Here is a 25526-nt window from a genome sequence, read left to right as displayed (position 1 = left end):
TCTCTATCATTAAACAAAGAAAGATGAAGCTCTTGGTTGGTTGTGTTTTGTTTGTGTTGAAATACACGAGGATTCATCAATTAATGTCATATGTGTTAGTAGAAGCTGCTTTATAATTACATGTTACACAGATACCGTATAGTCGGTTATACTTACGGGGATGAAAGTGAAAATATTGACTCGCGAAACTCACCGGCTATGCGGTATCTAGGTAATGACCTGCTATACGGTATCTAGGTAATGACCTGCTATACGGTATCTAGGTGATGACCGGCTATACGGTATCTAGGTAATGACCTGCTATACGGTATCTAGGTGATGACCGGCTATACGGTATCTAGGTAATGACCTGCTATACGGTATCTAGGTAATGACCTGCTATACGGTATCTAGGTAATGACCGGCTATACGGTATCTAGGTAATGACCTGCTATACGGTATCTAGGTAATGACCGGCTATACGGTATCTAGGTAATGACCTGCTATACGGTATCTAGGTAATGACCGGCTATACGGTATCTAGGTGATGACCTGCTATACGGTATCTAGGTAATGACCTGCTATACGGTATCTAGGTAATGACCTGCTATACGCGCGTACGGTATCTAGGTAATGACCTGCTATACGGTATCTAGGTAATGACCGGCTATACGGTATCTAGGTAATGACCTGCTATGCGGTATCTAGGTAATGACCGGCTATACGGTATCTAGGTAATGACCTGCTATACGGTATCTAGGTAATGACCTGCTATACGCGCGTACGGTATCTAGGTAATGACCTGCTATACGCGCGTACGGTATCTAGGTAATGACCTGCTATGCGGTATCTAGGTAATGGCCTGCTATACGGTATCTAGGTAATGACCTGCTATACGGTATCTAGGTAATGACCGGCTATACGGTATCACGGTAATGACCTGCTATGCGGTATCTAGGTAATGACCTGCTATGCGGTATCTAGGTAATGACCTGCTATACGGTATCTAGGTAATGACCGTCTATACGGTATCTAGGTAATGACCGGCTATACGGTATCTAGGTAATGACCTGCTATACGGTATCTAGGTAATGACCGGCTATACGGTATCTAGGTGATGACCTGCTATACGGTATCTAGGTAATGACCTGCTATACGGTATCTAGGTAATGACCTGATATACGGTATCTAGGTAATGACCGGCTATACGGTATCTAGGTAATGACCGGCTATACGGTATCTAGGTAATGACCTGCTATACGGTATCTAGGTAATGACCGGCTATACGGTATCTAGGTAATGACCTGCTATACGGTATCTAGGTAATGACCTGCTATACGGTATCTAGGTAATGACCTGCTATACGGTATCTAGGTAATGACCTGCTATACGGTATCTAGGTAATGACCTGCTATACGCGCGTACGGTATCTAGGTAATAACCTGCTATACGCGCGTACGGTATCTAGGTAATGACCGGCTATACGGTATCTAGGTAATGACCTGCTATACGGTATCTAGGTAATGACCTGCTATACGGTATCTAGGTAATGACCTGCTATACGGTATCTAGGTAATGACCTGCTATACGGTATCTAGGTAATGACCGGCTATACGGTATCTAGGTAATGACCTGCTATACGGTATCTAGGTAATGACCGGCTATACGGTATCTAGGTAATGACCGGCTATACGGTATCTAGGTAATGACCTGCTATACGGTATCTAGGTAATGGACCGGCTATACGGTATCTAGGTAATGACCTGCTATACGGTATCTAGGTAATGACCGGCTATACGGTATCTAGGTAATGACCTGCTATACGGTATCTAGGTGATGACCTGCTATACGGTATCTAGGTAATGACCTGCTATACGGTATCTAGGTAATGACCGGCTATACGGTATCTAGGTAATGACCTGCTATACGGTATCTAGGTGATGACCTGCTATGCGGTATCTAGGTAATGACCTGCTATACGGTATCTAGGTGATGACCTGCTATACGGTATCTAGGTGATGACCTGCTATGCGGTATCTAGGTAATGACCTGCTATACGGTATCTAGGTAATGACCGGCTATACGGTATCTAGGTGATGACCTGCTATACGGTATCTAGGTGATGACCTGCTATGCGGTATCTAGGTAATGACCTGCTATACGGTATCCAGCAATGGGGAATTACAAATCAAGCAGTTATAAGTACATTTTTAGGGAGAGCTACTGATAGACTAGTTATAGGTTTTCAAAGTAAAGTTACTAAAATACCGGTCATACGTTTTCAATGTATAGTTACTAAAATATTAGAACGAATATACATAAATTTTGGGTCCTAATGACAAAAATCATACATAAAATGTTCTTATAACTCGAAATGAGATTTTTTGGACAACGAGATCGCCGAAAATGCCGAGTTCTTTTTCATAAATCTGCCGTAGAACGGCATTTCAAAATATATGTATGTTTTCTTGTTATAATTTTGAAACTACCATCGGCTATTTTGACATCTGTCTTGTTCACATCGTTTTACGACATGGAACTAGTCTATATATACCAAGTAAAGAGATCGTCAGTAGACATGATAACTCGCTTAATTCGAACACTCGGTCCTTTCGAGTTCGTATTAACCGAATTCCACTGTACATGTATATACATATATACATACCCGGCCTACTATACTTCTAAAGACGATACCATTATCTGTCTAAAAGTTATTTGACCTACAATATTGCAGCTACTCAAATATCAGTTATAGGTAAATTTCAATGTACATTTACTAATATACCAGTCATTTTCATCGTATCAATCACAGACTTACTTATATACCAGTTAGATTATATAGGTAACGCGCTAGATTTCAACTTTTGATAAACCATTAAAAGTAGATATCAATGTAGGGTTACTAATATACCAGTTATAGGTAAATGTCAATGTACAATGAAGAGTTACATATTATGCCGGATATACATGTATAGAGAATGCATGTTTTTACAATGGATTACAATACAATGTTTATTTTGGTGCGAGAGAAGTCATCTCGGATTTCCTACGTCTCTCACCAAAACAAAATTTGTATTGTTAGATACTAACCGTGTATTCTGTTTATCCTGCAACCCTTTATTACATTCAAATGAAAGCAAATTGTCACTTATTTACTTGGTTTCTTTCGATGCGAGGCGGATGAAAAAATTCAATCCTTAAACCGAATGAGAGTGTACTTCTTTTTACTACAGCGGGAAATATATCGGCGCATTCGCAAAAAGTACCATTTCAATTTCAACAAATTGTATTTCAAAAACATTTGGAAAAGGATCGAACAACGGGTATAGCCTATATGAGTTCTCTATCTAACCAATAATTCTATTCAGTGTGTAATATCACAGAAACAATATGAAAATAATAAAAAACAATAATTAACCATCAAAGAATTATTTTACAATACATACATTTGCCGTGAGCCAAAACGAAAACGACACAACCATATGAGATTTTCGATATCGTAAAAAATGACGTCATTGACTGAATTACGTTTCATTCACGGATAGTTAAAGTTCGGGGTCAAGTGAGAAAATGTTTTGTCAGATGTGGAACAAATTCACGTGATCGTATTGACGGAAAAAGCATTTCGTATTGACGAATAAAGCACAAGTTTATCCGGCAGTAGTACATTTCAATCAAGAGTTCTTTAAATACCATATGTAGGTAACTTTTAAAGAACAGTTACTAATAAACTATATGTAGTTACAAGTAAATCCACATACAAACTTAAGGATTAATTTGAATATTTTTTATATTAGGAAATAAAACTTTATATCATAACATAAAAATATAAATTCAAATTAATCCTTTAAATGCAAATATTTGAATAGTTTCAAAACACTTTAATTCTAAATTATACGTTGGATATCAAATATTTGTAATTGACGCATTTAAAACCAGAATTGTGATGGTAAATTGAATGGAGTATTTTAATTTCAAATTCCGTTTCACCCCCAACAATATTGTATACTTAAAGAATATAAGTGAGGGTGCTAGATTCAGGTGTTCTGGTAAACGTGTGCAGGTGTATTGCTTTATTTACGACAAATGGAATAGCATTAAATACAAAATTGTTGAGGTCGTAGAACTTGGTTTTAAGTCAAATGTTTTTATAAGCGTGGATTTTGTTATAGTGGATTTGTTTTTGTTGCCATTGTGACCCTGAATTCCAATAACAGTTCTCAGTGTTTTTAATAATGCCAACTCTATGATGGGGATAAAGAAGTACCTGGTCATCAACCGAAAACTACCGAGACATTCCGAATATATTCATTAGTTCTGTGCTGGCATCCGTGCAAATCAGAACCAGGAAGCAATATGGAAATTCCTAATATTAAGAAGAGGGATGCAAAGATTTGTTACCATTAAGGTAAGTTTATAATAGTTAAATTGTTATAAAAATTATCAGAAATGTATTCATCAGATATAAAACAATAACCATTTGTAAAGTTACTTGATTGTTATAAATATTTTCTAATTATGAAATCATCCACGTCCGGACACAATGCTGGCATCAAGCCAAAACCGTGGATTATTTTACTTTACACAACTGCTTAGTGTAGAAGTATATTTGGCGTTCGTTATTTAAATGAAAAGTGTGTTTTTTAAACCTATTTCCTTTTCATTCAGTTTATGAATCAATACATGTTGTTATCGTCCTTTGTTAATTTGTTTTATTCATTCATAAATATTAGTAATATAGATGTACTTTTAACTGTTCCGCTATCTGTATGTTAAACGTGAATAGGGATAATAATGAATTATCAGATTGCACACATACAACACCACATTATTGTAACGAGACCAAAAGATTGATAAGATCTTGCTGTTATCAAAAGTATCACACAGCATGTTTCTCGAGGTTACGTGTTACATTGTCTGTATTAGTATTATTGGTAAGATCTGTAAATATTGTATAAATATGTTATGTGTCATTATCGTTATGAATCTCCAATCATACCTTAGTATCATACTATGATTAATATAATCGATTATACACGTATAGTAGGAAACAATGAACTTTGTATTGAAACATAACAATGGTATTGTATGACACTACAATACAAGTCACGTAATTACACGGTTCTTACCGTACAGGTTTGACACACAAGCGTTTGGACAACAATCAGATAACATTGTTTGAAGCCATTGCTCGAGCATGTGCATATACAAGACCCAACAGTTAACGACCTAGATAAGTATCTACCTCAGGTGGATCTGAACAATGACATGCTTCATTCATTAAATATATCTTCATGTTATTTATGAAATTACCGATTTTCAATGAAAACTTTTTATTGTAATTTATTTCCGATTTTACAAAGATAGTACGAAAGAATGTGGAAAAGTTCAAGAGCGATATGACAGACAAATGGATAACTGATCCATGATGGCACGTGTCTGTTATTGTAGGTGGGAGGTTTGACATGCGGCCAGACATAAGGTCGTGGGCGCGCAGACAGGCATAGGATAAGTAAAGAAGTCTCATGTAAGTGTATGTAGTGCAAGACAAAAACATTCTATAAAGTCTTTTTACGTGATTGAAATGCAATCTTGTACACCCCTAGAACGCATATTACATCGATGCTAACGTAATTCAATGACGTTATTTAACAAAGTTGCGTTTTGGTTATTGTAAACCGACTTTGTTTTGTATGTAAGTTATTTTCGCGAATTTCGCTATCAAGGTAAATTTGCCGAAGTTTATCTCCACGAATTGATACATTCCACAATGCTTCCACAATTCAACTCAGCGGTATTTCCATTACATTTTAACTGAAAGGAAAATCGCGAAATTAGTTACCGCGAAAGTTTTTATTTTTTTTTTAATTAAATTTCAATTTTATCAACAACACATTACAAATACAATACATGTACATTCAAACTTATAAACATACAACCATATCCATTCGTATAGAATTTTACAACTAAACATTAGTATAGGGTTGGCTATTTTATATGCCTTTACTTACTCTCTCACACACATATATAAAGACAACACATACACAATCGGGGAGCTATATTAATTTGCAGACTCAGACTAGGTGGTTCACTGTTCACATAGTTAAATAGTTAACAGTTTGAACATGAAGTTTATTTAGCAGTACAAAAAGGTTTCATTTTATAAAAGAATTTCGTATAATCATGTACATGTATATATATGTCTCAAATATAGATGAAAGTATATATATCCCAAGTTTTATTTTGATACAAGTTTATCCCAAGTTTCACTCGTCATTAATGTTACAATGGTTGTAGGTTTAAACAAGTACTGTTTAATTAATAGCAAAATAAGGTTATCTACTATCAATTCATCAGCATCCGCGAAAGACAGTCGATTTACAGTAAAGCATAGGTTATAACTGACAAGAAACTAACATTAAAATACATGTCACAGGATTGTCAAACCAAGGTTGTCATAAAATAAACATCAAGGGTGTTGATTACACGGGTAGTGTTATCGAATATGTTATCGAGCCCCAACAAAATGTTTACCTGACTATAACTGTGTTACAAGGTCATGTGTATGTTGTTAGAATTCCGTTTATACTGCAAATGTTAAACAACAAAAACAGATCGTGTGGAATGATGTATTGATAATGAAATTGTATTTAGATATTCTGTTTATTTTGTGTTTCAGATCAAAAATTGTTAAGTTTTGAGATGAAACGAAAGAAATGGGCAGTAAGCCAAGCAGGTAATAAACTATTTTCTATACAGAATCATAAGTACATAATTATGTGTCAACCTCGTCGAATAATACTTTGTATGTTTTCCCAACGTATCATTTCATTAATACATAAACAATTGTAAACAACATAATACAATAAATATACTCACGTATACACTTTCATACCTACATGTAAACTTAATATTAGTCAATCAATAAATTCATAGTGTCATACCAGTATTTAAATGTTTTTACAATTATGGATGTTTATTGTATATTTTCATAATATAGTTTACTCCCATTTACTGACCCATTCTCTTGCTCATTCATTAAAGATTTTAATTTTGCGATCGGCACATAAACACATTTCACGGCATTTATAATACATACCATCTAACTTTTTACCAATAAAATTCTATGTACAAATGAAATATTATGGGCGAAGGAAATTTTGGCGGTTTAATTATATCCATGTAATAAGTGTTAATAGCTAACAGTAAACAATACGATTAATATAGAAAAAGAACGAAAAGTACAGAACGAATAGTTCTAGTCATACCAATCTATCACCAAGTTATTGTCAGATTTCAGTATCAGCTTTCTCTCTTATAAATGTTACACCAATCATATTGCAGACTGGACGAGGTTTCACTTCCAAACATAGAAGATCGCAGAATGGACGAGTAAGTGAACACTATATTTACAATCAGATGTGAAACCAATAAGTCTTTATAACGATATGTAATTTACATAAACATCACACTCATACAACGACTCGTTCAAATATATATTGGGGAACATCGAACGATAACCATGGTTTTCTCAACGTAATTCATATTGTAAACACTCATTTTTTTTATTTATCTTTTTCAGAAAATGGTTTATCAAAATGTTCTTATTACGAATTTTTTGAAGCTATTTATTTCTAGAACACATAAAATCATTATTAGATAATGATCCAAATGGTGTAGAGTTATGGTAAGAATAGGATGAAGATAAGAGTTATAGTAATATATATATTTCCATTCTACTTTCAGTTTCCCGTTTGATCTATGTTAAACCAGATGGGCAATATCACGCTATGAACTCCAATCTGGTCAAGCGTATGAATATTTAACGTTTCCGCCGCGTCACGGACAGTGTATACAATATATACTTACGCCTATACATAACGGTCAAATAATTTAAAAAGTGGTTTTAAAGTTGTGTGGTCTATGAAATCTAATAGTATTATCATGTTTACAAAGTAGCATGTATTAAAAAATATCATCGCATAATTTTCATTTGTTCGCTTGTTTCAAACCGTTTTGTGTTGAACTATATTCAGAAGCTGATGATATGGCTGTTCCGTTTATTAAACTTGGTGACGTCAACACAAGCGCAAGCGGGAAAATTCAAAGGATATACATGTATAGTGTTGAATTTTAATAATCGTAATGGAAATATAAGTAATAAACTGTTACCAGATTGGACATACAGTTGATATGAAGCCCATCCGTCCGAAAGATAAATATTCATGGCGCCCTAACGGGCGCCATTCTATTTATCTTCCTTCCGGATGGGCTTCATATCAACTGTATGTCCAATCTGGTAACAGTTTATTGCTTAAATATTGTTGTTTAAAGATCCCTTAAGAGTTACTTTCTTCTATACTAGACCTGAACAATGATGTTATTTCAAAGTCAAAATTTACATATAACATAAATGCTCATTTATCAAGGGATTATATTTTTACATTTCAGAGGCATAAGTTACAAAGACTTAATCTGTGTTAAAACTAAGCCATGGGACCCAGAAAAAAGAAACAAAGAATTCCCCTCAAAAGAGATTCAAAACGACAAAATCACAATCGAATCAACTGTAATAGGCGTGGATATATCCAGCCCAACTCTGACCGAGGCTGAATGTGCAAAAAGGGACATATATCCTATGCCCTATGTTACACTTGAAAGCAAAACCGAACAAGAAAGGTTCATATTAAAAAAATCAGATGGTTTTATAGAAATAATTTTTGAACCTAAAACCCCTACGCGCAACGCCATTTATACCTTTTATGTGAGACAAAGAGGAAAAGAAACATGGACTCGCCATGAGGTGAAGATGAAGGTACATTGCATTATTATTGTTTTTTAATTATATGGTTAACATATATTATCGTATTGTTAACCTAACGAAATCAATAAAAAGAAATCATCTGGTAAATAGTCAAGTGGTCTATTTGTATATGGATTAAAACAATGTAAACCTCGCATATGTCGTATATTATGACAGAAACAAATCAGTGGATTCCGCTTACTCCACACTATTGAAAAAATCTTATATTCCTTGAATTAGCTGCATCTTTTTCTAACATACAATGTATCAATTATAAACTTAAATTATTTCCCATCAAAGGATTTTTATCCTGGTTTCGGGTAAAATGCCTTGTTTCACATACTAATTATAAGGTGGAAAGTTTTCCCAAAGGTGCTATACCTTGTATGAATGGGTCCTATATTACATGACTAGAAGGGCTAGGGTACTTAAATGAAATACTTATTCTTTCTTAGGTCGGACAGATGACTGTGGGCATTGAAACAGACCAGTTTGATATTGATGCCATGTTTATAACGTCTGAGGTTGAAACTCAGACATTTGACGTTACGAAGGCAGGTGGTGTGATGAAGTTGGATCCGCAAAATGAAGACATGAAACTATACTTCCCTCCTGGTGCGGTACGGAGTACCATGACAGTCACTGTCGAGGTAGATGGTTAACATTTTGAGCACTAATCAAAATGCAATATTCCTGTAAAACGAAGTAATGAATTCATGGCTACACATTTTATTGTTGTGTGGCAATGGCCGTTACACTAACGTTAAACTAATAAAACCAAAACCAAAATTGTTGACTACGTGTTATCGTAAAATGGTATAGAAAATTATTACAAATCTTTAAAAATGATCCGTTGGAACAATTATACTTTTGTTTTAAGGTTACCTCCCTTGATGAAGCAATTAAAAGTCGGAAGATAACTCAGTTACTTGGGAAGGATCATGGTATGCTTGGAATCTCCGACAAAGTGAACGTGACACATGAACACAACTTTCAAGTTCCTGTGCGCCTGACACTGCCTATACAGTCTCTCCAGCCTACTCCTGAAGGTGAACAGCCTACTGCACTTGTCCTGTATGTAGAGGACGGTGAGGTTAAGGAGTTGGAATCGGCGACAATAAAGGAGGTCGAACCAAACCTGTTTGAGGTTACGACGGATCACCTTTGTCCGTGAGTACTTCCGACTGTCATGAAATATCACTTTTGTCCGTAAGTACTTCCGTCTGTTATAAAGTTTCACTTTTGTCCGTGAGTACTTCCGTCTGTTATGAAGTATCACTTTTGTCCGTGAGTACTTCCGTCTGTTATGAAGTTTCACTTTTGTCCGTGAGTACTTCTATCTGTCATGAAGTATCCCTTTTGTCCGTGAGTACTTCTATCTGTCATGAAGTATCACTTTTGTTCGTAAGTACTTCCGTCTGTTATGAAGTTTCACTTTTGTCCGTGAGTGCTTCTACACTGTATCTGTCATGAAGTATCACTTTTGTTTGTTAGTACTTCCGTCTGTTATGAAGTATCATTTTTGTTCGTGAGTACTTCCGTCTGTTATGAAGTTTCACTTTTGTCCGTGAGTACTTCTTTCTGTCATGAGTATCACTTGTCCGTGAGTACTTCCGTCTGTTATGAAGTTTCACTTTTGTCCGTGAGTACTTCCGTCTGTCATGAAGTATCACTTTTTTCCGTGAGTACTTCTATCTGTCATGAAGTATCATTTTGTCCGTAAGTACTTCTATCTGTCATGAAGTATCACTTTTGTCCGTGAGTACTTCTGTCTGTCATGAAGTATCACTTTTGTCCTTGAGTACTTCTATCTGTCATGAAGTATCACTTTTGTCCGTGAATACTCACGTCTGTCATGAAGTATCACTTTTGTCCGTGAGTACTTCCGTCTGTTGTGAAGTATCACTTTTGCCCGTGAGTGCTTCTACACTGTATCTGTCATGAAGTATCACTTTTGTTTGTTAGTACTTCCGTCTGTTATGAAGTTTCACTTTTGTCCGTGAGTACTTCCGTCTGTCAAGAAGTATCACTTTTGTCCGTGAGTACTTCCGTCTGTTGTGAAGTTTCACTTTTGTCGTGAGTACTTCCGTCTGCCATGAAGTATCACTTTTTTCCGTGAGTACTTCTATCTGTCATGAAGTATCACTTTTGTCCGTGAGTACTTCCGTCTGTCATGAAGTATCACTTTTGTCCGTGAGTACTTCCGTTTGTCATGAAGTATCACTTTTTTCCGTGAGTACTTCCGTCTGTTGTGAAGTTTCACTTTTGTCGTGAGTACTTCCGTCTACCATGAAGTATCACTTTTTTCCGTGAGTACTTCTATCTGTCATGAAGTATCACTTTTGTCCGTGAGTACTTCCGTCTGTCATGAAGTATCACTTTTTTCCGTGAGTACTTCTATCTGTCATGAAGTATCACTTTTGTCCGTGAGTACTTCCGTCTGTTTTGAAGTTTCACTTTTGTCGTGAGTACTTCCGTCTGTTATAAAGTTTCACTTTTGTCGTGAGTACTTCCGTCTGTTGTGAAGTTTCACTTTTGTCGTGAGTACTTTCGCCTGTTATGAAGTATCACTGGTGTGTGCGAGTTCTTCCATCATTTTTTCTGAGGTATTAATGATGATCTCTACTGAAATATTGACTACCTATGGATTAATTTGGTTGATATCAATTATGATGGTAATTTTATGATGTATCACTTATCGTTGATCTTCGCTTGACACATTGTTGCTCTTCAATCGGCAGGATCGCCAATGCGACAGTGCAACATGACAGCAATCGGCGCCTTGTTACATTGTCGCTTTTCTCATTATTACTACCATCCCAGGATGGTAGCTGTTAAAATCGGTCGCTTTGTCTGCCATGTTGTTGAGGTTTCACATGGTTATAAATAGTCTGTTCACTTTGATTTGCTGGACAAAACGATTTACGTGTGTTGATTGGTTACTTGTTGCTGAAGATTTCATTTGTGTAAGGGGTACCAATTGGTAAATTATTGTAAACATATTATCTTTAGATAAATCCAGAGAAGTCCAAATGTTTTTCTGGTTGTCGAATATTATTCTCAGAAATCACACAAGGCGACGATACACGTATTGAATAGAAACATTTTCAGTAGCGCGCGGGGTATCTATATAGAGCCTAACTAGTACTGTTGGCTAGATGATTATGACCTACTTGTAAAATGTGTCCGTTGCATGGGAAATGCTGGAACAAAGTTAGGCTTTACTTATGGGATATTTGTTGAACTGCATGCGCTAAAGTAAAGGACAGTTTTAAACGAAATGTTATGCATGTTTCTATACGTATATTATATATTTCATCAACTTGTCCAAGTACATGAACATGTATATCCTTACAGGTGTATATTAGACGGAAAACTTGTTAGCATTAGGAAAAAGCCAACTACACCTTCTCAACAACTTCATTAAAATAAACAAATCGTTAATTTTCATAGCGCAGGTCGTATCATGTTTCTCGACGTCGTGTTAATTGACTATCTATTTCTGCGCCAGACGGTAAAACGTCAACTTCGTTAGTGATATACCCTCATCTTTGACAATCATTATCAATTTTTTTTATGTTATAATTGTTTTAAAGATACATTTTTTTCGAAAAGGTAGCCTAGTGGCCCTTTCATAAATACCATGAAGTTGGTTATCTTGTTCGTTGAATGTGAAAACATTTAAATTATCATTCTTCAAAAATGAATCGTCATAAGAACAATGGCAGCTATCTTTGAACAGAACAATTCGTCAAGCTTTCCTATTATTGATTCCTGATATTTAATTATGTATGGTAGCCTTCATAGCTTTTTGGGAAGCTAATACTTGTATATATTATAGCTCATCGCGTGACACACCATCGCTCTTCGGATAGCGCGTGTTGCTCTACGCCTGACATGGTGTCGTACTGTCACTCTTCGCATGTCGAGGTCGCCAATAGGACAATACAACATGACAAATTAATATTGAAATGTAAATATATGATTGGATTTTGATAATATCTTCAATGGACTTCTATTTATAGCCGCAATGGAAATGATAAATATCCATTCAGTCTTTTTGGAACGCTGGTGGTTCGATATGGGTGCAATGTGACGTCACATAATAATTATTAGATTTTACTTTTTCTTCAGTGATCTATATAAAAAACCACTAGATTTGATTAATGATGCTGTAAAAATCATTCAAATAGACAGACAAACATTTATGATGCCTTGTAAGCATTAGTTACACCATCGACTTTATGCTCTGTAAATGTCTTGTTTTTTTCCTTACGGATGTTTAAATAGAAACATGCCTGCAGAAATCACTTTATAATTATTAATAATGCTGTAGAAGTATAATAGTATTTGTAGACCACAGCTCGGGTTCATGGTCTGACTGTATGTACTCATTTCACTACACTGTGGATGTAAATATAACTATTTTTGGCAGTAATGCTAAAATCATTTTCATAATGTCCCGACATATTACCACAAGCCCCTCAATATACGAGTCACAAGGGGCAGTGGTGACCGAGTGGTTAAGATGTCCCAATATATTACACCAGGTCCTCTATCTCTGAGTCACTGCGGGCCGTGATGGCCGAGTGATTAAGATGTCCCAACATATTACACCAAGCCCACCATCTCTGAGTCAAAAGGGGCCATGGTGACGAGTGGTGAAGATGTCCCAACATACATCTAATACCACAAGTCCTCAATCTCTGGGTCACGAGGGGCTGCGGTGGCAGTGGTTTAAATGACCCGTCGTATTATCACAAGGTATTCACCTCTGGTTGAAAGTTCGAATCGATGTGGCGCCTATGGGCGCGATGATTCAAAATTCCAGACAAGAAAAAGTTCTTTCTTTGTGATTTCAATAGGATGAAAAGCTATCGTTTCAAATCCGTATGCCATTGCGTCCTTGTCTATGTGAAGCTGTTGCTACAATGTTCTTCAGTTTATCTTTTACTTTATTTCCATTTCAGAGTGATTGTCACTAGACAACGACAACTCGTTCGTTCTGTGCAAATAAAATCGGTAGTCAAATTAGTTTATAACCTTGACGATCCACGATGTAACATCCTACTCTTTTCTAAAATCATAACAGAAGGAAAGCTATTATATCTCCGCTCGGAAATAGTCAGTCGAGATGAAAGAAAGGAAATGAGTAAAGAGCGTATGGAAGAACTGGGAATGAACTTAGTTCAAATATGTACTTCACCAACCATAAGACTGAAAAATATGGACAGAGTAAGGGTTTCGCTGGCCTTAAATACGGCGATCCGCTTCCCTATGCACTCTCCTCGGGTAAGTCCGTTTATAATGTTTGACAGTAACAATAAGGATAACTCCCTGTCATTTTATGTAGAAAGACATCAAGCGTACGGGGTTGGTGAGTTCGCTACACTGGAGTACGACGTGGATGAAGGGAAATATCGCAGACCACTTCACAAAGCAACGTTCCATGTCTTGACAGAAATGAAGAAGCGAAAAAACCTAGGCTTGTCGATGTCGTCATCGCGAGAAACGTTATATAAATCTCCAGGACTGCAATCCATCGTTTACAAACGGGAAGTATCCGGTCCTCAATCACCGTCGAATGACGGAAGTGATACAATTGGTACTCCTAAAAGTATTGGAGCTCATGGCAACATCTCTGTCGACATAGATGAGATAAAGAAAAATACACAGCATGGCCATGAGGAACATGACAAACGAATTCCAAAATACAAAGACCAGTCTAAACAAGAATCAGGAGAATATGCAGGTAATTTTGAATCTTAGTAACATTAGCGTTCATTTGGTCATGATAATTGTCCTCAGTAAAGGATGTATATTTTGTGTGTCATTGTAGTTCCATTGAAGTGTCTGAAACATGACTAACCTCCTCATCATGTGAAACAAAACAAATTCAATAATTTGCAATACGTGGCCTTTTTTATTTAATGTAGACATTTGTTACATATAAAATTGATACACTATTATTTTGTTTTGTAGAAGTATTCTCAGAGAAAAGCATGGCCCTCCTGGCAAGGCAGATACCCGACCGTGAATACCACACTTTTGCAACATGTTTAAATGTACCAATAGTAACTGCTGATCAACTAGCGGAAAATTTTCCTCATCCTCAAGACAAAAATCAGTTAAAGCTCAGACTGCTTCTATACTGGCTTGATAACCAAAGAACAGATCCGTTTATAAGACTTGAAGTACTAAAGGAAGCGTTGATAGAGATTGAGCAAAGAGCACTTGCAGTCAGATTCGAAAAAAAATTCAACAAAGAGGTTTCTTTTAAAATGTCTAATGTACTTCCTAATAAAAGGTCAGTTGCGCTGATTAGTATGCCAAAATAATGTTATTCTTAATCGATAATATGAAGGCAAAATATCAATTCAATAAAACTTCTGAAACAATCAGTTTCATTTGCATTTCACTAGATTAACATGAGATTCACGCAAGAAATATCCAAGACCTTCGTTCAGTGGGTTAACTATTAAACTACAATACCTTACCGTAGGTCTTTATGGTACAGCTGAGTAAATGTCGCACTGCATCTAATCGAGATAATACTTACAATATTTAGAACTTCACACATCATTTGTAATTTCTCATTATGAAGCTTTAGCATAATTTAGGAGGGTGAGGGCCCTTCGGTTATACTTAATGAATAGTTTAATTTTTGACAATTATAGGATTGTATAATTATATTTTAAATAAGTCTATCATCTCATGTTTTGCACTGTTTTCACCATTTCCCTTATACCATATTTATTTCTCGAAGCGAACAGTTATTGACAGTTCATAACATTTGTTTCAATTTAAATTAATCCGGTCAATTAAATCATTGTAATATTATCATAGACGGGAAAGCCTCCCTGACTGAAAACATCCGATGGACCTTAGGGATAACATCCTCTCAATTCATACGTTGAATCTGGTCTATGTAATATCTTATTTAACAGTATCAAGAAGAGAATTGTTGCTCAGTCTCTATATTGCCATCTTCTCCGCCCAATAAGCTAAGGAAGACCGAATGATCCACACATCCGTAATGATCTTGTAAATTCAAGATCGATCATACCTTAATTACTATCTAATAAGTAAGGAAATACAATCATATTTCAGATTAGACAACAAACGAATCCCAAAAGGAAAGAATCAACTAGGTCACAGAATAGAAGAAGAAAAATATGCAGGTATATTATAAAAGTATCTTTGTTAGAATTACCTATGATCCTTCTGAAATAAGTGTCATGTTGAGAAATTCAACGTTGTCCTCTAAAGTTTCGTTCTCGATGAAATCTCAATTCCAACTGGATGAAAAACGTTTTGAAATTTGCTCATAAACAAGTTAGTATATGCAAAACTAGACTTCCATTGTTTGCAGATTGTTTATACATTACATAATATTTTTATACATATTTTAAGTAATGGCCCATTTGGCTGCCTATTTTTCCCCATTTTTCCTCGCTTTGCTTTATATTTTATTATAATTACTTACATTAGTTGAAATGTTTAGCATTAAATTGGGAAATGATATACTGTTATCACCCTTTATATTTCAAGGTAGATTCAGCACTTTAATTTTTAACTCTTTAATATTAAGCAGTAACAAATATCCAAATGGGACAAACAGTAAATACATAGACCCATTGATGTTCCTGACTCAGAGAGAGCAAATGTTTCCTCTTTGATAAGGAAAATATTTTAAAATATTTAAAAAAAAGGTAATATCAAGCAAAAATTACTAACACCTATGTGTTTTGTATCTCAAAATTAAGAGGTAGGAGTAGCATATGTTGATTATCTGAATAAATATAAGAGTCTTATTAAACATTAGTACATCACGTGACAGAATACTGGATTCTGATTGGCTATACACATGGGTACTATTTGCAATATTGAAGTGGCGCGAAACTGAACGTGAATGTATTGTGACGTCACCATTACATGACGTCATTATAACGTTGCGCTTCGACCAAGACGTCAAGATGGCGGACAGGCTGCTGTGTGCGAGGATGGAGGCAAACATTGCTTTTCTACAGAACACAGTTCACTCCTGTTCTATATTGAATTACTTTTAATCTTCTTGAAGCTGAATCCCCTTTTATAAAAACAAAAGATTTCTACGACAATTCATATGTTGTACTTTAAATGTGGTGTGGAAACGAAAATAGCGTTGCGAGGTGTCGCTTGACGTGCTTCTGATACGGTGACATACAAACGGGTCTCGTATGAGGGTGATGTACTAAACCCATTATGGCCTGTTTGAGAGGACACTATTGCCTCATAGTATTGTCTCGTGATGGGATAGTGCCCTCGACAATACTATGAGGCAATAGTGCCCTCTGAACCGGGCCATAATAGATAAATATTGCTATATTTGAAAGAACACACATATACAATAAATGCTGCAAACATTAATGTATATCAAACAATCCGTTATAGCAATCATAGCTTTAATCTATCGTGTATATGACCAAAACGATGAAATTATCGTAGTTGCAATATCTTTGAAACGAGTACACGGACAGATTATTTTTCTTCCAATTTGTCTATGCTTTGAACACCCATTTTCAAAAACCTACATGGGAAAAAACATTTGATATAAGACAAATTTACATCTTAGAAAAAATATACATCCTTAAACTCCAATTGTGTTTTCGCAAAGCTTTCGCTGAGATGTATATTAATATCATTTATCAAAGGTTTTTTCAGTTGGCATCTTTCTAATAGGGATAATTACGTTAATAATCAATAAGTACATAATTCTTCAAATAGAACGAGTTGATATACAAAGCTAAACCTACATCAAGTTTACGTATATGTTCAGATAGCCAGAAATTTCGAGTAATGGTGAGTAATGCAAGGTTATGTAATTGTTTAAGCATTTGACTCTATTTATGTCCACAAATAACGATTGTGACTTTCATAGTAGGATTCATTTGCTCCATTTACAGCTAATATAAAAATCATATTAATCGAGCAATATTGACTTTAAATATCGAATTAAATTGTAGATTAATTCAGAGGTATACATCTACCTATATAATACATGAATGTTTGTAGTCGTACGAGTAACTGCCAAGAAGCCACATGTTACGTTTAATCCGAATATTTCATGATAGTATCAGCAGTATTAAAACACTTTAACTATAATCTGGCTTCATTGTATTGTGTATAAGTTTCAATATAATAAATATATATAAATAAGATACTCTAATCAAAATACCATTGCGTGCGAACACAAAAAATACTACATTCATATGAAATAATTATAGTGGTAACGCACGGCAATGTTAATATTATTATATGTTTTGCAGAAACAGTCGCTAAAATAAGCATGGATCATCATGGAATTGAAAAATATCCAATAGCCTTGGAAAAAGACAGTAGCATTGCCACACTGACATTGCAACAGGATTACCATGAAAGGTTGGAATAAGTCTTTTCAAATATCATAAAGACCGAAAAGGCAAATATTTAGGTTTGAAATGTGTGATTCAGAATAGTTATAAGTAAATATTTGTTAATAGCAATACGAACACAATGCAAGAAAGACATTGTACCTGTTTGATCGTTAATCTCAACGATTAGGAACCTTAGCTCAACGATTAGGAACCTCAGCGATTTAAAGAATTGTTAACAATATCGTAGAGATTTGTTCTTGTTCAAATATTTAATTTATTAATTATACAGAATATAGAACAATACAGAACCAAAATTTAATGCAATACAAAATCAAGTCTACTTATCGTCTATTTTCCGAATACCAATGTGATTATTTACACATTTCAGATATCGTCTCAGCAAGCCAATACTACATGTCCAAATAAAACCCTGGGATGCAGAAAAAAGAAGAATGGAATTTCCTACAGCAGACATCCAAAATGGCAGAGTTATCGTCGAATCTAGCGTATTTGGCGTTGCTGTAAGGAATAAAACAATGACAATAGCACAATTTGAAAATGAAAACATACAACTTGTATCCCACATTCTCCTCGACAACCGACAGGAACAAAACATGTTTTCATCAATAGATGATGGCCAGTTCAAAGTTTCCTTTGAACCAAGTCTCCCTAAGCGCAATGTCATCTACACCTTTCATGTTAGACAGAAGTTGCATGAAACATGGGATAGTCATGACGTCAGGATGGAGGTACAAAACGTTTTGGTTTCAATTCTTTTCTAAACGTAATCTTAGTTTAAACAATAAGTGAAAAACATCTACGTTTGTTATCATAAAAGACTTTCGAAACAACTATGTTAGCAAAAGTAGTGTTTTAGTTCTGTGTTGACTTAAAACACTGGTTCAAACGATAAAGCCATATACTATGTGTACATATAAGAAACGCGTTTATTATTTTCGTCTCAAAGTGGTCAAACGATCCATTACGATGGGAAAGTTCTTATTTGATTGGAACCTTAAAGTGTATTTCTTTTGTTAGGAAGGAGCGACAGCAGTAAGCATTGATATTGACCGGAACAGTATCGACGCTGTTTTTGTAACGTCTCGAACTGAATATCACATTGTTGATGTTACTAAGAAAGGATGTCTGTGGAAACTGGATCCTAGAAGAGACGATATGGAAATTCAATTTCCTAGAGATTCAGTTGAGGATACTAAAACGACCACCATCCAGGTATGTGTATAAAAATGAGGAAATGATAAATTGAGAAAATAAGTTAAGTAGCCTGTGAAATAACGTTACAAGTAATTATTTATGCTTTGGTCACAACCCCTTCCGATTAGCCTTCGGATGTACCTCCGGTATGGTGTTTAGCCATTTTAGCCTGGTCCCCAGCCACCAGACGTTTCCTGGCGATGGTCGAGGCTCTCAGGCAGCAGTAACGTGCTCAAAGAAAAATATCTTTGGAAACAGACGCCGAACTAATACTGTGCAGCCTCCTTTTTATGTAAATGATGTGAGACAATTTTTACCGGTGTTGTCCGATGTCGGAAAAATGGCCAAAACCAACGATGTACTCCCGATTACCCCCTATCCCTGGATATCGGCCGATAATTGTGACCAAAGCATTACGTATTTACGGTGAGCGATAAAGAAATAAAATTTCAAATAAGTTATTGTTGTATGTTTGTCCGTAGATAACTGATATAGATGCTATGGCAAAACATATCAAACTTGATCAAATCCTGGGGAACAATCATGGAATACTTGGAATATCAGACAAGGTCAAGATTTCACATGAAGGCCACTTCCTGAAACCTGTTCGCCTGAGACTGCCTATCGAACCAATGCAGCATATTACAGAGGGTGAAACACCTTCATTTCGTGTCTTTTATATAAAAGACGGTGACATAAAGGAGTTGGAAACAGCCAATGTAAAGGAAGTAAAACCAAATCTCATCGATGTTGAGATAGATCACTTCTGTTCGTGAGTATTGTTTTATAATTTAATCAATACAATTATGGTAGGTTATGCATCTCATATATATCATATAACGTAAATGATCGCTAATATTATAGATACATCTCAAGCCATGGCAATTACATAACTTTATAATTACTCAAGTTTAGATGAACAGAAATACAAATGGTATAATCGAAATGTATTAAATTAAACTGTAGATGGTAGTTAAGCATTGACGTCACTTTTCTAATTCCATCAGGCTTTGAAAGAAGTTTTGTTTGCAAACTGTTTGAATCCGTGTAGCGGATTTCTCACACAAAAATTTGTACCCAAAAGGTATTTCATAATCCGATGAGATTTAAAAAAAAACGTGACATCAATGCTTATAATTAATTTTCTAGACTCCTTGATTAAATGAAATACGTTTATACGTACGATTCCATTGATTTTCCAATACGCATCGTCAATGTTTCTAATGTGATGTCACGATAACGTCGGGTTTCCGCACCATTCACCATTTCTTTTTTTTATAGTGGCATAGCCTATCAAAAAGGCAAATTTGGAAATGAAACAAAGACAAAAAATATTATTGATTTGTTTTATGTTCACTGGGTGTATGAACGGCCTTTATGAACAAATAATGACGCGCGTCGCGTAAGCGCGTCTTGATGAAATAACAGTATCTGATATGCCGTTCATACACTAGTGACCAGCTAACAATAGCAATTATTTCTTATATCTAAATTTTGACTTTTGATCGCAATGAGATATATATTAATAAGTTGACTCTATACGCAGTTCTGGGACAGCCCTGGGACTGATTTAAATAACGTAACAACTGATCTAGATTTTGTGGAAATTTGGAAAACCGGAGCGCAACGTAAAATAGTCTACAATAACGTCGTTTTTGAGCCGGTGTCTATAAACGATTATATCAAACATCTAAAATATGTATTCATTATATTTGGATTCATTCGCAATGAGTTTATTCGTAGAAATTGAAACGAGGACACAACGTGCATAACAGATTCAGCGTCTCAATATCATTTATCGTTAATGTATTCGTACGAGTCAAATTGACTTCGGTGGAGACGTTGTATACCGGATCCAAGACGGAAATCTAAATAAGTATATATATTCTGTATTCCACTGCTCAAATTGCTGTTTTCGTCAACCTTGAAACACTAGAACTGTCTTAAAACAATCTAGAATTGTATGGTGCATCAAAATAGGGAGGCTATCGACTGGGAAAAGTACTGGTTTGCCGTTGCAATAAATTACAAAAGTACAATGTTGAATAATATGCCAGTCCACGATGATAGAGGAAAGCCTTTTACCAATAAAAAATATATCAGTCCCGGACACCAGCTTGTCTGGCTTCTTGTCTTCAAAAGTTGAAGGGCTAGTTTAAGGTCTTAATGTTCAGAATACAAACTCACATACTGGTTATTCATATGTTTTAAATATTCTCCATTTGTGTTTTAGAGTGGTTTGTGTAAAATCCCGACAGAACACTCGTGATGTTGACGTATTAGCAGCAGTCAAGTCCCTTTACGACCAGGACGATCCCAGATGTCAGATATTACTCTTCGCGAAAACAGAACCACAAAGAAACATTCTTCTCCGATCAGAAATAGTGAATCAAGATGAAAGAATAGAAAAAATACAGGAACGAGAAAAAAAATAGGAATGAATTTCCTCCCTGCATGTACATCACCAACAATACGGTTGAAGAATATGGACAAAGTGAAGGTTTCATTGGGCTCTAACACAGCTATACGGTTCTCTTCGACGGTACCCAGACAGAAGAATCTATTTATAGAATTTGACAGATACAATCACGATAACTCACTGTCGTTTCATGTTGAGAGAAAAACAGATGACAGAGCTGGGGATTTTGCTTCTCTAGATTATGACGTAGTAAGTGGTTGGACTCCAAGGCATCTGCATAGAGCAATCTTCCCAGTACCACAAAACTAAACAGGTAGAAACATTGGAACACAGAAGAGAGGGCACGCCGCGGGATCTGGTTGTTGTTGGTGACCTACCTTGTTCTTCGCAATATTCAAGTAATAGTAAGTAGAATACTTGTTTTAGCGCTAGCCTTTTTAATATATTATTTTTTATATTAGGTCGTCCATAATAAAAATCGTGAAGGAAATGGTCACAAACTGTGGTACAGCCCCGGGGTTGTCGAGGGTGTTACCATATTTGTGACCCATAGGGTTTAATATTCCCTTTCATCCATGTACACACAATGAAAGAGTCTTTTTTCTCTCATATCATTACCAAATTTCCGTTTAAATACTTTCCGATCTTTTATCTTTATTTCAGGAGTTTATGCTAAAACATGATATTCTTAAATTGCACAACAATTGTTTTGGCAAACTGGAAGTTATATCAGAATTCTTATCTGAGGGAATGTATCATTCTTTGAAAAAATATTCGTGACCTGTACCTGATCACATAATACTGGTATGCGTACATCCGAGAAATATATATAAAGAACAATCAATACGCTTCATGTGTTTAAATTCTAAATCTAGCATTGTTGATATTTTGAGGAAATGTGGCGGTAGTGTTACTTATCTATTACTACAATGAAAGTAATGAGTCATATGTAACGTCGGAACTCCATCCGTATATTGGCGGTCAAGGCTACTCCGAGTCGCTCTCGATCACCATGATCCGATGAAGTTTTTGTTCTTGAGCATGTGCAATTATAGTAACATATATGTCAAAGTTGTTCATATGGGATCCAAAGAACAAAACTTCGATACGAGTGTCCGACCCTTAAAATTGTGATACAAGATTGTACTATTTAATGATTTTCTTGATTAGAAGCGGAGAGTTGTACTCGCTTAGATGGTAATATGTTTTTTCATGTTTGACAGCATGCTTGAAATAAAAAAAATTGTGTCTGTCATTCAGAGTTCTGTAATTATTTAGCGATTTCGTGTTTTGTGGCCAGTAAGTAAAATATAGGATCTCGCATAAGTTGCGCAGAAACTCGTTTATCGGAAAAGGAATACGAAAAATTATGTCTTCCCGAATGCGTAAAGTTAAAGCCTAACTTTAACATAACCTTAGAGCCTATACGGCATATGATTGTCGGTCATTTTTGTCATAGGTATTTCCGTACCCTAGTATTAGTAAACTTTAACAATAGGTAGGTGGCATATAGAAAGTTATCTGCGTTATAATACAAATAACTCCGCATGTGTGAAATGTCATATAAGATAAATTTATCTTACATAGCTATTTTACATGGGCAAACTCTATCTAACATAGTATGATATGAGAGAAAGATCTTACATTGGCAGAAAATACATTCTATCTTAGAATATTGTTAAAAATGGAATCCATTTCATGAACTATGAAAGGGTTCAAAATAGAACAATCACTTAAAATCTATATACGTGTACTAATGAATACATCGATTTATTTTGTCAGGGGTTTTCTCTCAAAGAAGTATGATGTGCCTCGCAAAACAAATACCAGACAGAGAATATTTGTCATTAGCAACTTTCTTAGGTGTACCAGTCACTCAGGCTGAAAACCTTTCTAGTACTAACGACACTTCACTTAAAAGAAACCATACATTTAGACTCCTTGAATTCTGGCTTCAAAACGTGGACTCTTCAAATCGACTTCAAACCTTGACAACAGCATTGAAGGAAATAGATCAATCAGCCTTAGCAGAAAGGGTGGAGGATGCGTGCAATAAAAATGAACCGTTTGGACTGCAAAAAGAGGATGGTTTACCGATTGGAATGATATCAACTTAATTATACAAGTTGTATTTCTCAGGAAGATATTACATCGTGTATATGCTTTTCGAAAATCAAATTAGTATAGACTAGAATAATTACAGAGTCACACACAAGAAGTTTGAAAATGAGAAAAACTGCAGTAAGTTTTGTTTCAATAGTCTACAGGAAATCATTTTCTAAAGGTTATTTCCATCATATCATATTAACAATCATTCACATCTCCATACCAGAGTTAACAATCATTCACATCTCCATACCAGATTTAATATTCAGTCACATCTCCATAACAGAGTTAACAATCATTCACATCTCCATACCAGAGTTAACATTCATTCATATCTCCATACCAGAGTTAACGTTCATTCACATCTCCATACCATAATTAACATTCATTCACATCTCCATACCAGAGTTAACAATCATTCACATCTCCATACCAGAGTTAACATTCATTCACATCTCCATACCAGAGTTAACATTCAGTCACATCTCCATACCAGAGTTAACATTCAGTCACATCTCCATACCAGAGTTAACAATCATTCACATCTCCATACCAGAGTTAACATTCATTCACATCTCCATACCAGAGTTAACATTCAGTCACATCTCCATACCAGAGTTAACAATCATTCACATCTCCATACCAGAGTTAACAATCATTCACATCTCCATACTAGAGTTAACATTCATTCACATCTCCATACCATAATTAACATTCATTCACATCTCCATACCAGAGTTAACAATCATTCACATCTCCATACCAGAGTTAACATTCATTCACATCTCCATACCAGAGTTAACAATCATTCACATCTCCATACCAGAGTTAACAATCATTCACATCTCCATACCAGAGTTAACAATCATTCACGTCTCCATACTAGAGTTAACATTTATTCACATCTCCATACCATAATTAACATTCATTCACATCTCCATACCAGAGTTAACAATCATTCACATCTCCATACCAGAGTTAACAATCATTCACATCTCCATACCAGAGTTAACATTCAGTCACATCTCCATACCAGAGTTAACATTCAGTCACATCTCCATACCAGAGTTAACAATCATTCACATCTCCATACCAGAGTTAACAATCATTCACATCTCCATACCAGAGTTAACAGTCATTCACATCTCCATACCAGAGTTAACATTCATTCACATCTCCATACCAGAGTTAACATTCATTCACATCTCTATACCAGAGTTAACATTCATTCACATCTCCATACAAGATGTTGCCATACAAAGTAAATGCATTTTCAGTATTTTAGAAGATACAGATATTTTTTATCTTATTTAATATCGTTATACCACCTACTTCACGTTCTTCTTTATGACATGTGACATATAGCTGCCGTACCACCTGTGCACATGTACTACATGTCACATAATGTGTTAAATCTTATAGTTGCCATATGTTGGTTTAGTACTGAGTTATTTCATAATGTGCTTAAGTTAAAGTAAATAATTCACTGTGTGTGTTAGACATTTTCTTGAAATTAACGTCAATTTAATCATCTGAAAATTTTATTCAATTGATGTAAATTAAATCCGATTAATGAATAAATCATCAAGATTTTTTTTTCAAAATCTAT

At 35.3% G+C, this 25526-nt stretch overlaps 1 protein-coding gene across 1 annotated transcript; it reads left to right on the top strand.

Annotated features, from left to right (window-relative positions):
• The first annotated feature begins 4316 nt into the window (after nt 1-4316).
• Nucleotides 4317-24989, top strand: LOC138332200 (uncharacterized). The gene is made up of 16 exons (XM_069280203.1): nt 4317-4387; nt 5343-5506; nt 6659-6715; nt 7324-7371; nt 8431-8794; nt 9238-9432; nt 9663-9952; nt 13753-14534; nt 14765-15089; nt 15893-15963; nt 18091-18202; nt 18566-18926; nt 19216-19410; nt 19875-20164; nt 21626-22215; nt 23594-24989. The coding sequence occupies exons 3-15, from the start codon at nt 6696-6698 to the stop codon at nt 21825-21827; spliced, it is 3255 nt and encodes a 1084-aa protein (XP_069136304.1). The 5' UTR covers nt 4317-4387; nt 5343-5506; nt 6659-6695; the 3' UTR covers nt 21828-22215; nt 23594-24989.
• Nucleotides 24990-25526: the final 537 nt, after the last annotated feature.

Source organism: Argopecten irradians, chromosome 9 (assembly GCF_041381155.1).
Source record: "Argopecten irradians isolate NY chromosome 9, Ai_NY, whole genome shotgun sequence".
Lineage (NCBI taxonomy): Eukaryota > Metazoa > Mollusca > Bivalvia > Pectinida > Pectinidae > Argopecten > Argopecten irradians.
The sequence above is the reverse complement of the archived record's forward strand: the minus strand, read 5'-3'. Positions and strand labels throughout refer to the sequence as shown.

What these genes read in the sequence shown, in the direction of transcription:
- LOC138332200 (XM_069280203.1), top strand. Translation starts at nt 6,696, where the DNA reads ATGGGCAGTAAGCCAAGCAG. An exon ending in AATGTACTTCCTAATAAAAG is followed by an intron (nt 15,090 to 15,892) that starts GTCAGTTGCGCT and finishes ATCATATTTCAG; the next exon opens with ATTAGACAACAAACGAATCC. An exon ending in AGAAGAAGAAAAATATGCAG is followed by an intron (nt 15,964 to 18,090) that starts GTATATTATAAA and finishes TATGTTTTGCAG; the next exon opens with AAACAGTCGCTAAAATAAGC.